The sequence below is a fragment of the Podarcis vaucheri genome, assembly GCF_965113315.1.
Source record: "Podarcis vaucheri genome assembly, chromosome: 2".
Classification (NCBI taxonomy): Eukaryota; Metazoa; Chordata; class Lepidosauria; order Squamata; family Lacertidae; genus Podarcis; species Podarcis vaucheri.
In genome coordinates, this window is record NC_138760.1 from 78,510,022 (window position 1) to 78,525,393 (window position 15,372).

The window sequence follows — 15,372 nt, forward strand, 5'->3', positions numbered from 1 at the left end:
TCCCTCTAATTTGAAGCCTTTCTTGGCCTACAAAAAGACTCTGGACTGGCTCGCTTCCAAGACCAAAGGGAGAATATTAACACTGCAAATTTATTTTGCCTTGAAGAAACACTCCGATGACAGAATGTGAAAGGCTGAGGATACGAAGCGCTGAGAAGTCAAGAAATGCATTCAAGTAAGCACAGCAGCATCAGGATTAGAATCAAAGCTAAATCGGAATTCTAGGTTTTTTTATTTTTTTAAATAAATCTATATAAGTGTAGCCTTAAACACAGTGATTTTAATGAATATTCACATTGTTGTGAACTGACTTGAAATTTTGAATAAAAGGCAATATAGACGTGTTTTAAATAAATAAAATAAATAGACCAAAGCAGTCAGAGGAAATATACTTAATAAAACAGGTAATCATTGACCCCATTAGGAAAAGAGCAGATGAAGGTTGCCTCAATCAAACTTAAGAGCAAAAACACACAAACTCAAAGGTGAATGCAACTTTGGCACTACTTAACTAGATATCAGGTCCAAAATTATTTACTTCAATAAATAATGGAAAAAAATAATTGGCACGGAATCACCACTTGTTAACAAGCAATTTGCTCTGCTGTCATTTTACCTTCAGGGCTTCAAAGGTAAGCAGTACATCATTGGTCCGTTTCAAATCAATATAGAACATCATTAGGTCTCTTGATCCAAGTTGCATGAAGATGGGAAGCAGCTGAGAAAAGTAAAAGATTAGTTCACTGTTGAAAAAATTGTGTGGGGAGCACTTTCAACAGTATAATTTTCCTTCCACTAAAATTTAAAGGCAAGCGAATACTAATAACAATCAAGATCCATCTCTGTCAAGTGACCAACACTACCTTGTATTTCTTACGGCTCAGCTAACAAGTTCCTTCTCAACAATTTTAGATGAAGGTGGTTGTCCAAGAAAGGGAGACAAGAAGAGACTCCTGTCAAAATGTGCATTGCGCCACTGAAGGAAAGGCAGTAAAGAAATCTAATAAATGCATCTTTTCAGCACTTCTTTTAAATAGTTAACTCTCATCCATCTGTTTGAATTATTAAATTGCAGGGGTGGGGAACCTTTTTCAAAGAGCCACATTCCCTCAGGGACCACCTTCCAGCGATCATATACCCCTGGGTAGAACAATGAATGCAGCTCTGACCTTTGTACAGAGGGCTACACTCTAGCCATGCCAAAGGAAGATGCTTCTGCACCACGGGTCGGCAACCTAAGGCCCATGGGCCGGTAGCAGCCCATGAGGATTGTTTAACTGGCCCATGGCGACCCCTGCCCCCCCAACTCTTACTGGCGCAGCGACTGACTTCTGGGTTGATGGCACCTGTGCACATGCGCACAGGTGCTCCTCAGACCCGGACGTGCGCCAGAAATAGCATGTGCACACGCGTGCAGGGTGGAGAAGCGCCCCTGCACATGCACACATGCTATTTCTGATGCACTTCCGGGTTGGAGGAGCACCGGAAATAGCGTGTGCGCACGCACACAGGTGCTCCTCTGACCCGGAAGAGCGCATGTACACACATGCTCCTGCCCATCCTCTGACGGACGGAACGTCGACCGGCCCATCCTCGGATAAGGTTGCCAACCTCTGTTCTACACACACAACATTCTCCCTATCCAGCAAAGCAACAGGTATTGTCACAGTTCAAGGACACATTCCACCCAGGCAGCAGCACTTAAGGACAATACAGAGCAGGCCTGTCAAAGGGTGTAGCCTGCGGAAGAAGCATGGCCTGGAAAAGTCTCACGGACAGGACAGAGAAGCCTGGAGGATCACGTTCAGCCCCCGGGGCCAGAGATTTCCCACCACTGTCTACAGAGGAACATCTCCTTCTCTCAACTCCAAGAGTCACCCAAAAAACCCCTGAGGAAACAATTCCAAGATCTCATTTATCTCATTTACATGCTCTTTGTGTGATGCGCTGGACCACGGGTAGGCAACCTAAGGCCGGATGCAGCCCAATCACCTTCTCAATCCAGCCCACAGACTGTCCAGGAATCAGTATGTTTTTACATGAGTACAATGTGTGCTTTTATCAAAAATGAATATTTGGGTTATTTGTTATTTATTCATTCATTTATTTATTTTTCAAAATATAGTCCGGCCCCCCACAAGGTCTGAGGGACGGTGGACCGGCCCCTGGCTGAAAAAGGTTGCTGACCCCTGCTCTGGACACATCTTCAAGCAATTAAGCCCGTCACCTGAGGCCCTTCTTCATGTGCCTCCCTCACAAGGTCTGGAGGGCGGCAACCTTTTCTGTGGTGGCATGTTGTCCCCAGGAAGGTTCGGCTGCTACCTTCATTACATACCTTGAGGTGCCAGGTGAAATCATTTCTCTATAACCAGGCCTTGGACTGATTAAACATTCTATGGCCTTTTTAAATGAATTTGTGGGAGGGGGCGATTGTTCTGTTTTTGGTTTTTTATATTCTCATTTTGAATTTTTGAATTCTGAACTGCCCTGTGATCTTCAGATAAAGGACAATATACAAATTTTAATCATCATCATCATTCCAACCCCCCCCCCCCATCAACACAATTTAATTGGATCATAAAAGGAGCCCATCCAGACATTGCTTGTTTCCTTGCCTTTTGGATACCTACCTCTTGATACTCCCCTAGGGGAGTCAAATACTGCAGAATTAACCTTTGCTCTATAGCGGAGGTCAAAGGGTATAACGTATAGTTCGTGCCAATCACCCAAGGAGACATCTCTGACCAGCTGCTGTTAGACAGTTCAACAAACATCCTTTCCGGCTCCGAAGAGAAGCCAAGTTTTTGTTTTGCTTTCCGGAAATTCTCTCTTTCATGTTGCTTCCCTGACTTTTTTGTGGCAGAGTTCACCCGACTACTAGTCTTGTGATTTGAGTCAAGGTTAAATGAGATTTCCATATCCCCGGTAACTTCCTCCTGTTCGCCATCCACAGCCATCTCCCCATAATCCATGTCCACAGCTTCTTCATCCAGAGGCAGCAGAGAGTCTGAGGGTACTTTTCGAGGACTGGGCCGCTTGTTTTCGTGTTTCGTGTTCACTTCATTCACTTGCAGCTCTCTCAAGCGCTGAAGCACAAACGCCACCTGTTGCAAAAAGAAAAGGATGCAGCACTTTCACATAAGCAAGTTCAAGTCAAGTAGCCCGCAGGAGACCAGGGAAGGAGAAATACAAGGCGTTTTTATCCTGGCTTCTGATTGAGAAGCAGCCCCCCCCCCCAAAAAAAAAAAAACAACCCAGGACCAAAGGCAAGGAGGGAGGGAGGGTTTTGTTTTTTTAAAAAAAATAGTTTTTGTGTTTAAAGCCATTTCCATGCAAAGACAGTTCATTTTCATTTTCTGTCTACTGTAGGAGAGCAGGGAGAAATGGACCTGGGAAGAAAGGCCAGGTGATCTTTCGTGATTACAGGCAAATCTATGTAATCATCTATGACCAATGATCTGCACAGCTAACATGTGAAATCGGTCTTTCAATTTGTTTTGTTAGTTTTAAAAATTATATCCTGCTTTTCACTGTGCAGGTCTCAAAGAGACTTACAACAATAAAACATATATTCTAAAGGCAACTCCCCATTTGTTCCTGTCTGTTCGCGACACCCCTTTTAGCTTGCTGTTCTACAGATTTTACTGAAGTGTTTCCTCTGCTCTGGTTTTTATGTTTTTTATTATTTTGTATAGGTGTTTGATTTTTGTGCTATTGTTGCAAAGTGCCTTAGGCAACATTTGGTGGACAGACAGTATACAAACTTAACCAAACCTTTACAATAAATCACTCCATTTGCTCCAGGTTCTGAAATGAACACACCACACCAAGCACATTTCCAGCTACAGGGCAGATAAGCATGAGATATGCTACCAAGAGCAGAAACGTTAAGAATCAATACTCCGATATGAATCTATTTCCTCCATTTGCAAAGGACAAGTACAATATGGCAATTTCCTATAAAGCAGAACCATGCAAATTCCCCTCCAGTTTTCCATCATTCGCTGCAACGTCTGAAATCACATCTGTGAGGAATGAGCCCCCCCCCAAAGTCTTAGGATTCAATTATGCTTTGCAAGTGTTTGCTTTTAACAATGGGTGTGACGGATTTGCCATGAGTATTACCAGCTGAGAATTCTCATCTCTGTAGTTAGCAGCAATGTCTTGGTTCTCCATGGCCCCTCCCAGCAATCCAGTTGCAAATGTCCTCAGAGGTTGATCAGCCTCTCGTGCCCACTTGAAGAGATTCTCAACTATGCCTTCCTAGAGTTCGTGGGGATGGGGAGAAGGACAGATATGAGCAGATAAATTCTCCTCTCCACAGCCATATACAAAGGAAAAAAAATAACATTTATCAAGAACTGGGGAATATCTGAAGTCCTCCTACATTTTCCAAACTGCAAGCCAGCGTTTTCCAACTAGAACACCTAATGTGGATTATTATCCACAGTAATCCTGAAGCACTTCTGTTGACTTCACAAGGATCACACTGTAATTATATGAGTGTACAGTAGAATACACTATTATTATACACTTACAATAGCTAAGGTCCACTAAGCAATGGAACTGTGTACATATGTATAATCAAGGTCTGAAGTAGTGCTAATATGCATATACTAGCAGCCTTTTGTTATTCTTGCTGTGGGATGACCTACTGGTGAGGGACAAGTCACTTTTTCAACGGAACAGCCATTTGCTCCTTCATGAAGCACAAACTGCTGCAGCAAATGCAGCAAAGGACGTTTTTTCTCTAACCACAGATCACTTCTTTGGATCCTGGTCACATAAACTCGGGAATTTCATGCAAGAATCATCCACTTCCCGCTACCCACTACATATTGAAGTTGGGGATTGTATTTGGAAGTTTGAGAATGTTTCTCTTGGGAGACATGCAAACAGCCCAGAAGACAACTGTAAGCCTCAACTCATGATCAAGTTTTCAAAGTTGCATCCTTATGGTAAAAGACCCACAGAACATGGAAAACCTGTTTTTTTGAGAGAGAGACAGAGAGACTGAAAGTACCATTTGAAATTCATATCTGTATTGACAAGAAGGCTATTAAAAACTTTTTTAGGCTGGTAACTTTCGTGAAATTTATACGCTGTATTTTGTGAACTAATTTACACAGCTGGCATAATGACTCCTAGATCTGGTCCTAACCAATGTTGATGACCTGGTTAGTGGGGTAGAAGTGGAAGGATCATTAGGCGCGAGTGATCATGCTCTTCTGAAGTTTACTATACAGCGGAAAGGAGCAGCCAAGCATACTAGGACTCAATTTCTTGACTTTAAGAAAGCAAACTTCATAAAATTTAGGGAAGTGCTGGGTGAGATCCTATGGACAGTAATACTAAAAGGAAAGGGAGTTCATGATGGCTGGGAGTTTGTTAAGAGGGAGATACTAAAAGCACAACTTCAGGCAATACCAATGAGACGGAAACATGGAAGGTGCCTAAAGAAGCCCAGGGTGGCTATCTAAAGAACTTTTAACTGAGTTAAGATTAAAAAAGGATGTGTACAAAAAATGGAAAAGGGGGGAAACCACCAAAGAGGAATTCAAACAAATAGCCAGCACATGTAGACACAAAGTCAGAAAAGCTAAAGCACAGAATGAACTCAGGCTTGCTAGAGAGGTTAAAAGCAACAAAAAAGGCTTTTATGGGTATGTCCGTAGCAAAAGGAAGAACAAAGAAACAGTGGGGGCACTCAGAGGAGAAGATGGTGAAATGCAAACAGGGGACACAGAAAGGGCTGAACTCCTCAATGCCTTCTTTGCCTCAGTCTTCTCTGATAAAGAAAACAATGCCCGAACTGAAGAATTTGGAGCAAACGATTCAGCAGAGGAAACACAGCCCAGAATAACTAAGGAGATAGTACAAGAATACTTGGCTAGTTTAGATGTATTCAAGTCTCCAGGGCCAGATGAACTGCATCCAAGAGTATTAAAAGAACTGGTAGATGTGATCTCAGAACCACTGGCAGTCATCTTTGAGAATTCCTGGAGAACAGGCGAAGTCCCGGCAGACTGGAGGAGGGCAAATGTTGTCCCTATTTTCAAAAAGGGGAAAGAGAGGATCCAAATAATTATCACCCAGTCAGTCTGACATCAATACCAGGGAAGATTCTGGAGCAGATCATTAAGCAAACAGTCTGTGAGCACCTAGAAAGGAATGCTGTGATCACCAATAGTCAGCATGGATTTCTGAAAAATAAGTCATGTCAGACTAACCTGATCTCGTTTTTTGACAGAATTACAAGGCTGGTAGATGAAGGGAACGCAGTGGATGTAGCCCACCTTGATTTCAGCAAGGCATTCGACAAGGTGCCCCATGATATTCTTGTAAAGAAGCTGGTAAAATGCGGTCTTGACTATGCTACCACTCAGTGGATTTGTAACTGGCTGACTGACCGAACCCAAAGGGTGCTCATCAATGGTTCCTCTTCATCCTGGAGAAGAGTGATTAGTGGGTATAATAATCTAAGATGTTGGAGAGAAAATAAGGTGTTTTCTTTTTTTTTCTTTTTAAGCTGTAATGCTTTGAGATAAGGATTTGCTGTATAAATAATTTGAACTGGGTATACAAGGGGAGGTATGAGGAGGTCGGGGAAATATGTTATGAGAAAATAAGTTGTGAAATTTATGTGGTTTTGTTTTTTATGTTTGCTTTTTTCTTTTTGTTTGTAAAAAATTGGAAACCCTAATAAATATTTTTTTTTAAAAAAAAAAGAGAGAAGAGTGACTAGTGGGGTGCCACAGGGTTCTGTCTTGGGCCCGGTCTTATTCAACATCTTTATCAACGACTTGGATGATGGACTCAAGGGCATCCTGATCAAATTTGCAGATGACACTAAACTGGGAGGGGTGGCTAACACCCCAGAGGACAGGATCACACTTCAAAACGACCTGGACAGATTAGAGAACTGGGCCAAAACAAACAAGATGAACTTTAACAGGGAGAAATGTAAAGTATTGCACTTGGGCAAAAAAAATGAGAGGCACAAATACAAGATGGGTGACACCTGGCTTGAGAGCAGTACATGTGAAAAGGATCTAGGAGTCTTGGTTGACCACAAACTTGACATGACGCAACAGTGTGAGGCGGCAGCTAAAAAAGCCAATGCAATTCTGGGCTGCATCAATAGGAGTATAGCATCTAGATCAAGGGAAGTAATAGTGCCACTGTATTCTGCTCTGGTCAGACCTCACCTGGAGTACTGTGTCCAGTTCTTGGCACCACAGTTCAAGAAGGACACTGACAAACTGGAACGTGTCCAGAGGAGGGCAACCAAAATGGTCAAAGGCCTGGAAACGATGCCTTATGAGGAACGGCTAAGGGAGCTGGGCATGTTTAGCCTGGAGAAGAGGAGGTTAAGGGGTGATATGATAGCCATGTTCAAATATATAAAAGGATGTCATATAGAGGAGGGAGAAAGGTTGTTTTCTGCTGCTCCAGAGAAGCGGACACAGAGCAATGGATCCAAACTACAAGAAAAAAGATTCCACGTAAACATTAGGAAGAACTTCCTGACAGTAAGAGCTGTTCGACAGTGGAATTTGCTGCCAAGGAGTGTGGTGGAGTCTCCTACTTTGGAGGTCTTTAAGCAGAGGCTTGACAACCATATGTCAGGAGTGCTCTGATGGTATTTCCTGCTTGGCAGGGGGTTGGACTCGATGGCTCTTGTGGTCTATTCCAACTCTATGATTCTAAGGCGCCCTAAAACAGATTTTTGATTTCTCACTCCTTTGAAACATAGTTGCTGCCTACCTAAGTCTCTAGAAATAGCAGAGAGAGTGGAGACTACTAAAATGGTAAACAGGAAGGTTATGTGAGCATCATCTTATATCTGAGACCTTTTCCTGAAAGACGACAGCAGTTTCCAGCCCAGGCATGATGTCCAAAAGGAGTCGACAGGCAGCGGTATTCAAAGGTGGTTCTCTGCTTGTCATCACATAAGCATTCACCAGCTGAAAAGAGATAAAGAGAATTAAATAGTATTGTCTATTAAAAAATGGTCCATATAAGAAAAAGAAGTTGCATAAGCATGCCATATTGGACTGCAAGAAATATTAAAGATTTCCTCCCTTATTCTGAATGAAGCCAATTTATTATGGCTTAGAGCCTGAGGTACCCTTCTGTGAATGGAAGCAACAACGATCCATTGTTGGCTCCCATTGATGGAGGCCTTTTTCATCAATTCCTCCTTTTCTCTGAAGCCCCCAGCACCACCTCCCATATTACACTAGAACAGGGTTTCCCAAACTTGCGTCTCTAGCTGGTTTTGGACTACAACTCCCATCATCTCTAGCTAGCAGGACCAGCTTAAATAAAAAATAAATTTTAAATGTATTTGTCATTGTCTACAAATCCTCTCAGACCACACAGTCTGCAAGAATTCCAACAGCCAAATTGAATCTACACTTTCCTGGAAGAGCCAGACAAGGCACAAAGACCGTTTTGTTTTTGTTTTGTTCTTAAGAAGCTTCTGCAGGTATGCATATTAAGTTAACAAACAGAAGGCTCTCGTTTATACTCTTGCTGTTGTGACTTGTACAAGTCAGGCTTAGAAAGATTTTATATCAATTCTTGGAAGGTACATTCCTAATTAAGCACACAGCAAAGCTAAAAGAAAATGATCACTCTGGTACCCCTAACTCAAGGCAAAAAGATGACTGAGTAAAATAATAATGAAAAGTTCCTAGCAGTCCTGATGTGCAAATCTATGGAAAAATGTAAAGGGCAAACCCACTGCATTCATAAAATCGTCGTTCTTGAAGAGTATCCTCAGCAAGTGGCCAAGCATACATTTTGGATCTGCCCGACCTAGAAAGAGATGGACAAGAATATCAGCTTGTCTTCCACACTTGATTAGCAATAATAAATAGCAAAGTATGTAGCATGCAAATTAAAAGGCATGGCTAAATTTTCTAGCTAGAAGTGAAAGAATGCTTCACATGTCACTTTTCTCTAAATGCATTCTGAGTAACATTTTAAAAAATGTTTTACATGTAGAAAACAAACCTTACGTTTAATGCAAAGCACATAGTTCACAGAATTATAAACAATCAAGCAAAAAAAGATAGTCAAGGCAAATTACACATTAGGAGTATTTAGAAAACTGAACTGGAAACAGTAATGCATTATAATTGCACTAACTGTCATTCTTTCTATTAAAATATCCAAGAACTGAAATGTCTAGACCTAATAAAAAAAAAATCTCAACATATTAAATCTCACCTCCTAATCCAACTTGCTGACCACCCAATAAACCCCAAGGACAAAAAGTACAGCATACACAGAAAAAGGAAGAGAAGATTGCAACGCTAACTTAATCCGCTTGGTAACACTGATCCAAAAGCAAGATAAGGCTAGGCAGTCCCACCTCATATGGTGTATCATTGCCTTGACCTGTGTGCCATTCCAGTATAAAGTAGAATCCCTCACATTTCTTTCAAATTATCTTCATGGTATCTGGTATGTGCACATCTGTAAATTATGTTTGATCAACCTTAACAAGATATAAGTAGGAAGGTTTAAATGAGCTGGAAAACTGCCTTCTATTTGCTCTGCGACAGCTGATTCTCTCATTTTTCATTCCAGGCCTCTCACAATAAATTCAAGTCCGCTTTCATTTTATTCCTAATTTGTTTAAATAGATATCACCGGCCTGAGAAACCACTAAACCGAAAGTGAGGAACATGCAACCATCCGGATGCTGTTGAACTATAACTCCCATCATCCTTGACCACCAGCAGTGTTTGATGAGGGGTGGGTGCATGCAAAGGTTCCCCACCTCTTTGCTACACCACTTACAGACTGAGCCGCTAAAAGGAATTCAGAAGCTCAGCAAGTGTCAGAACAAAAAACGTGACTATGGCTTTTCACTGTGTGAGGTATGCCCACCCCCACCCCCTTTATATGCATTATTTCTAAAGTAGATGGAAGGGCAAATTCTGAAAGGAATTGTTGAAATGTGTCAAGAACTGGAGAGAAATCTGAGTGCCATCCTAGCAGATAAACTTTGTGGAGCTACACCTCTGCGGTCTTGGCCTTCCCACCCTCTCTCTCGTTTACAACACGAGCAAGAATGAAGTCACAGTGGATTTGCATGCTCTCAATGCATCTTACCAGGGTGCCTATCATCAAATGGATCCGGATCTCGCTTGCGGTACTCTTCTGTCTCCTTCTCAATCAATTCCGACATTCTAGAAAGGGGGTGAAGAAACATGAGCCACTTGAAATCCCCCTCAGAGTGAACGCTGCTAAAGAACTTCAAAAACCACTCACCCACCCACGTTCCAATTGTACTGCAGATGACTGAGACACACAGCAGTAATTCAGCAAAGGAAATAAATGAGACCCTGAAGTGCTACACCCTGCTGAAACAAGGTCTATGCTGCCTTGTAATAAATGGGTGATGTCTGCCCTCACAAGGCAGCCACCAACACAGGAACCCAGAAGACAATAAAGAAAGCATTTATGTTAACATCTGCTGTCCTTTAATATTTGTTGGGTTTCTATGTTGGGAAGTATCATCAAAAAATTATAGATGATTGCTAGACACTTGCAACTAAGGACTCTTGAAGTCCTTGTTTTTCTGCCATAATTTTTTCATGACACTCTGCCCCTCCTTGTTTCAGAAAAGCCTCACTGGGTAGGCAGGTTGCAAGCAGGACTGAGTATAGCATTGCTTGTGTAACTGCACTTCTGAACAACTGTACTTACCGAGTAAGGATAGGAACAATATCTTGCCCACTGCCATGCTCTTTTTCCCACTGCTCCAGCAAAGCAGTAAGCTCAGCCTTGGAATCCACAAGTTCAGAACATGAAGTCATGACTCACCCTAAAGGTGGAAGGGAGGAAATCAGTACCAACTGGAAAGGAGCTCAGCTCTCAAAGGCATTACTTCTCAAACAAAAATTGAAAAATCTGAGTTTTTAAAAGCACACGAATGCTGCAGCCCTAAGCAAATCGCACTGAAATTAACGGGGTCTACTTCCTACTAAGAACAATTAAATTAAGCTGGGTAGATGAGGTGATTTTCACAATTTCCCTGCCCCTGGCAAATAAAATTGTACAACTCTAGGCAGATGACACATTGTATAATGACGGACAAAGAGTTCAAAAGGACCCTTGAGTTAAGGACAGAAACTGGACTTGTAAAATGGTTCAATGATCTGTTTCTTTGAAGACTCAAATACTGTTCAAGAAAGGCCAATTGTGGTGTTTTTTAACGGCAATGTGAATCGCCTGGGAGTATTCAGTACTGAAGCATCATTTAAATTAAGTCTGAGCGGACCTAATAAATGTCTGGATGAACAGTGTATCTTGGCAGATACAAGTAAACCTCTCTGAGCTTTCCAAAGAAGAGCAGAACAGAGATCCACAACATTAGGCTGGCTTTGGCGTCCAGTCAAAAATATGCAGTGACCATGACTCTGTGACTTTCCCAAATCTTAGAATTAAATGACAATAATTTTATTATTTATACAGTGGTACCTCTGGTTACGTACTTAATTCATTCCGGAGGTCCGTTCTTAACCTGAAACTGTTCTTAACTTGAGGGACCACTTTAGCTAACGGGGCCTCCTGCTGCTGCTGCGCCGCCGGAGCACGATTTCTGTTCTCATCCTGAAGCAAAGTTCTTAACCCGAGGTACTATTTCTGGGTTAGCGAAGTCTGTAACCTGAAGTGTATGTAACCTGAGGTTCCACTGTACCTCACCCATCTGGCTAGGTTGCCCCAGCCACTCTGAGCGGCTTCCAGCACATATAAAAATATAATAGAATTGTACAGCTGGAAGGGAACACCAAGGTCATCTAGTCCAACGCCCTTCAGTGCAGGAATCCTGCTCACAGCCATCCTTGGGTGGGCTTGAACCACCAAACTTCTGGTTAATAGCCAGAAGCACTGACCCATTGTGCCACCTTTCATTGTGCTGCCAAAATACAGAGAACATATCCTGCTTTCGCCTTTAGTTCCAATTTTGGAAAGCAGGTGGGGCAAGGGGACCCTTCCTGTAAAAACAAGCCCCAGCATTCACCTCCAGCTTGGATGTGGAGACAGCATATAGGGATTTCCCTTGCCAAGGACCTCAGAAACCCAGTGAGGATGACCTATTCCCCACAGCAGCTTCAAGCTAGAAAAGAGCTGCATCTTGCTAATTCGTCACTACCTTGCAAGGCACTTGGAACAGCAATGGCAAATAATAATAATATCCTCCCACCCCCCAGCTTCCCTTACTAACTCAAGAGAGGAAGGTTAGGGTTCATCAGTTTGTCACCATGTTTCTATGAGGAAGGGCTGTGATAAAGTGGTAAAACATCAGAAGGTCCTCAGTTCAAATCCTGGCATCTCTAGGTAGGGCTGGTAATGTGCTGTCTGAAACCCTAGAGCCAATGCCAGTCAGTATAGACAATACAGAAAGAGATGGGCCAATGGCTTGACTTCCTATATTCATGGCACTCATAGCACCAAAATCATCTCCACTCTTTTCTAAATACATACTCTAGTCACATTTAATATAGGTAAACCACCATTCCTTCCCCCACCCCGTTTTCCTAAGAAACATACTCAATTATCTCCAACCTTCCTCCCAATTTTGGAGCTGGGGAGGGAGTCAAAATTGCCCCTACAGTTATAGGCACCAGGAGAAAACATTCCGCTTCTCCCAGGCCTTTGGCTAACTAAACAATCTATGGCCTTTTATAGTGGGGCGGGTATTGTTTTCTTTGTTATTATTTGTTATTATTGTTTGTTATTATATTATGTATTTCTGTGTTTTTATACTACAAACCTCCATGTGATCTGCTGATGGAGGGTAGTATATTAATTTAATAAAATAAAAATAGTTATTATCAATAAATAATAATAATATATTAATTTTATTAATATTATTAATAATAATAATGTGGCAGCTAAAAAAGCCAATGCAATTCTGGGCTGCATCAATAGGAGTATAGCATCTAGATCAAGGGAAGTAATAGTGCCACTGTATTCTGCTCTGGTCAGACCTCACCTGGAGTACTGTGTCCAGTTCTGGGCACCACAATTCAAGAAGGACACTGACAAACTGGAACGTGTCCAGAGGAGGGCAACCAAAATGGTCAAAGGCCTGGAAACGATGCCTTATGAGGAATGGCTAAGGGAGCTGGGCATGTTTAGCCTGGAGAAGAGGAGGTTAAGGGGTGATATGATAGCCATGTTCAAATATATAAAAGGATGTCACATAAAGGAGGGAGAAAGGTTGTTTTCTGCTGCTCCAGAGAAGCGGACACGGAGCAATGGATGCAAACTACAAGAAAGAAGATTCCACCTAAACATTAGGAAGAACTTCCTGACAGTAAGAGCTGTTCGACAGTGGAATTTGCTGCCAAGGAGTGTGGTGGAGTCTCCTACTTTGGAGGTCTTTAAGCAGAGGCTTGACAACCATATGTCAGGAGTGCTCTGATGGTGTTTCCTGCTTGGCAGGGAGTTGGACTCGATGGCCCTTGTGGTCTCTTCCAACTCTATGATTCTATGATTCTATGAAATAATTATTAATAAATACAAAATAAATAATGGGCTTTCAGAGTCACCAAAGCCCCACACAAATCCTCCCTAGCTTGGAAGCAGAGAGGAAAGCTGGTGCACATCACATTCATCAGAGGCTGGAAACATTTGCTATGGTGGTGATGTCAGCAAGTGAAACTGTGGACCCACAGAAGAGAATAGATTATAGTTAGGGAGTTTATTACAATAAAACTTGAGCCTTTAAGTCAGTCTTAACTAAGTATTAATTCTTTTTAAAAGCTGCCATGTTAGGCTAGCATTTATTCATGAAGGCCTCTCTCAAATGAACTCTCATAAAATTGCAGACCAACTCCACTGGAAACAGCAGCCCATCACACAGCTACTGAACTTCTTCTGACAAGTGCCACACAGAAAGGGCTACCAAAACCTAAAGGTAAACTGTTAGGTCCAGTCGCAGACGACTCTGGGGTTGTGGCGCTTATCTCACTTTATTGGCTGAGGGAGCTGGCGTACAGCTTCCAGGTCATGTGGCCAGCATGACTAAGCCGCTTCTGGTGAACCAGAGCAGTGCACGGAAACACCGTTTACCTTCCCACCGGAGCAGTACCTATTTATCTATTTGCACTTCGTGCTTTTGAACTGCTAGGTTGGCAGGAGCAGGCACTGAGCAACGGGAGCTCACCCCGTCGCGGGGATTCGAACCGCCAACCTTCTGATTGGCAAGCCCTAGGCTCTATGGTTTCACCCACAGCGCCACCCGCGTCCCCTACCAAAACCTAGAGGGGTTTTATTACAGAGGACTCCTGGTGTTACTAACAGCACCTTGAAAACCCAGACGGAACAAAAATACTGCTGGTGGGGTGGTGGGGGTTCCACCAAGCCCAAATTAAATGTTCAATTTGTTTTGGATGAGAACGCACTCCCACTTTCAGAATCAAGCAGACAGCTTGAGTGTGCTTCTTGATCAAGCACTTTATGCCAGCTGTGTCCCATCCTGGAAAATCAGACCCAGCAAGTCATTCATGCTCACTACATCCAAACTTTTTCATTTTTCCACCCCTACTCTCCACAGAGTAGGTTGCCACAGAGCAGGTTGCCAGAGGAGGAACACATCAGGTTTCCTAGAAGTCTAACTAATACCCTGCTTTGCTTTCCATTGCTCTGTCCATTTCTGCTTCTCACCATCACCAAATACATAAAATTAAACCAACGGTTTAGACTATGATCCACAGACTGTTGACCCCTGGGGCTTTAAAAATGTATTGTATCAAGATATCTTAAGAATCACCCTCTTCCAAACAAACCTGTGCAGACTCTTCAGCTAGAACCCTGCTGACTCCTCACACACCTGCACACCTGCAGTGGGCAGATTTTAAGGGTGCTTGGGATGAGAGAAGGTAAATTTTTGTTGCATGACTGGAAGTCTACATGCAGTGTTGGATTCTGCCCATAATATGAGGCACACAACTGTCTAAAATCAGGACAGATTCAGTAATATTTTCCTAGTCTGCTGAAGAATCCAACAGTATTCAGCTGTGATCACATACAACATGTATTCATTTGGCAGATGGCAAAGTCAACTGGCCACTTTCCCAAACCTATGAAACTACACTGTTCAGTGGAGTAAATAATCCTGGGTCCTACTTTTAGAACTGTTCTGTTCCTGTTTTCAAACTTCCTGGACTTTTCATATTTTGTAAGTATACCTGCTTTGGTATACTTGAAGATATTCAGTACAATTCCTCATTGCTCCCCAGCCCACACCAAATTTATTTGGCTCACTTTCAGTTGTCATTTTCAGGTGATTATCAGTCTTCCTTACTGTGCCTTCTGCTTAACAGTAACATTTTCACTGTGCTG

General features: G+C 42.5%; 1 protein-coding gene across 3 annotated transcripts in view; it reads right to left on the bottom strand.

Annotated features, from left to right (window-relative positions):
* Positions 1-15,372, bottom strand: part of DCAF1 (DDB1 and CUL4 associated factor 1) — a 60,099-nt gene that overhangs the window by 33,119 nt on the left and 11,608 nt on the right. For all 3 annotated transcript variants that reach the window (XM_082214472.1, XM_082214471.1, XM_082214470.1), the window contains exons 2-8: positions 10,726-10,843; positions 10,129-10,205; positions 8,750-8,823; positions 7,854-7,967; positions 4,126-4,263; positions 2,631-3,104; positions 617-718 (exon numbers count right to left, since the gene is read on the bottom strand). In XM_082214472.1, coding sequence (XP_082070598.1) covers positions 617-718; positions 2,631-3,104; positions 4,126-4,263; positions 7,854-7,967; positions 8,750-8,823; positions 10,129-10,205; positions 10,726-10,835 — 1,089 coding nt within the window. In that variant the 5' untranslated portion in view covers positions 10,836-10,843. The remainder of the gene's footprint in view (positions 1-616; positions 719-2,630; positions 3,105-4,125; positions 4,264-7,853; positions 7,968-8,749; positions 8,824-10,128; positions 10,206-10,725; positions 10,844-15,372) is intronic.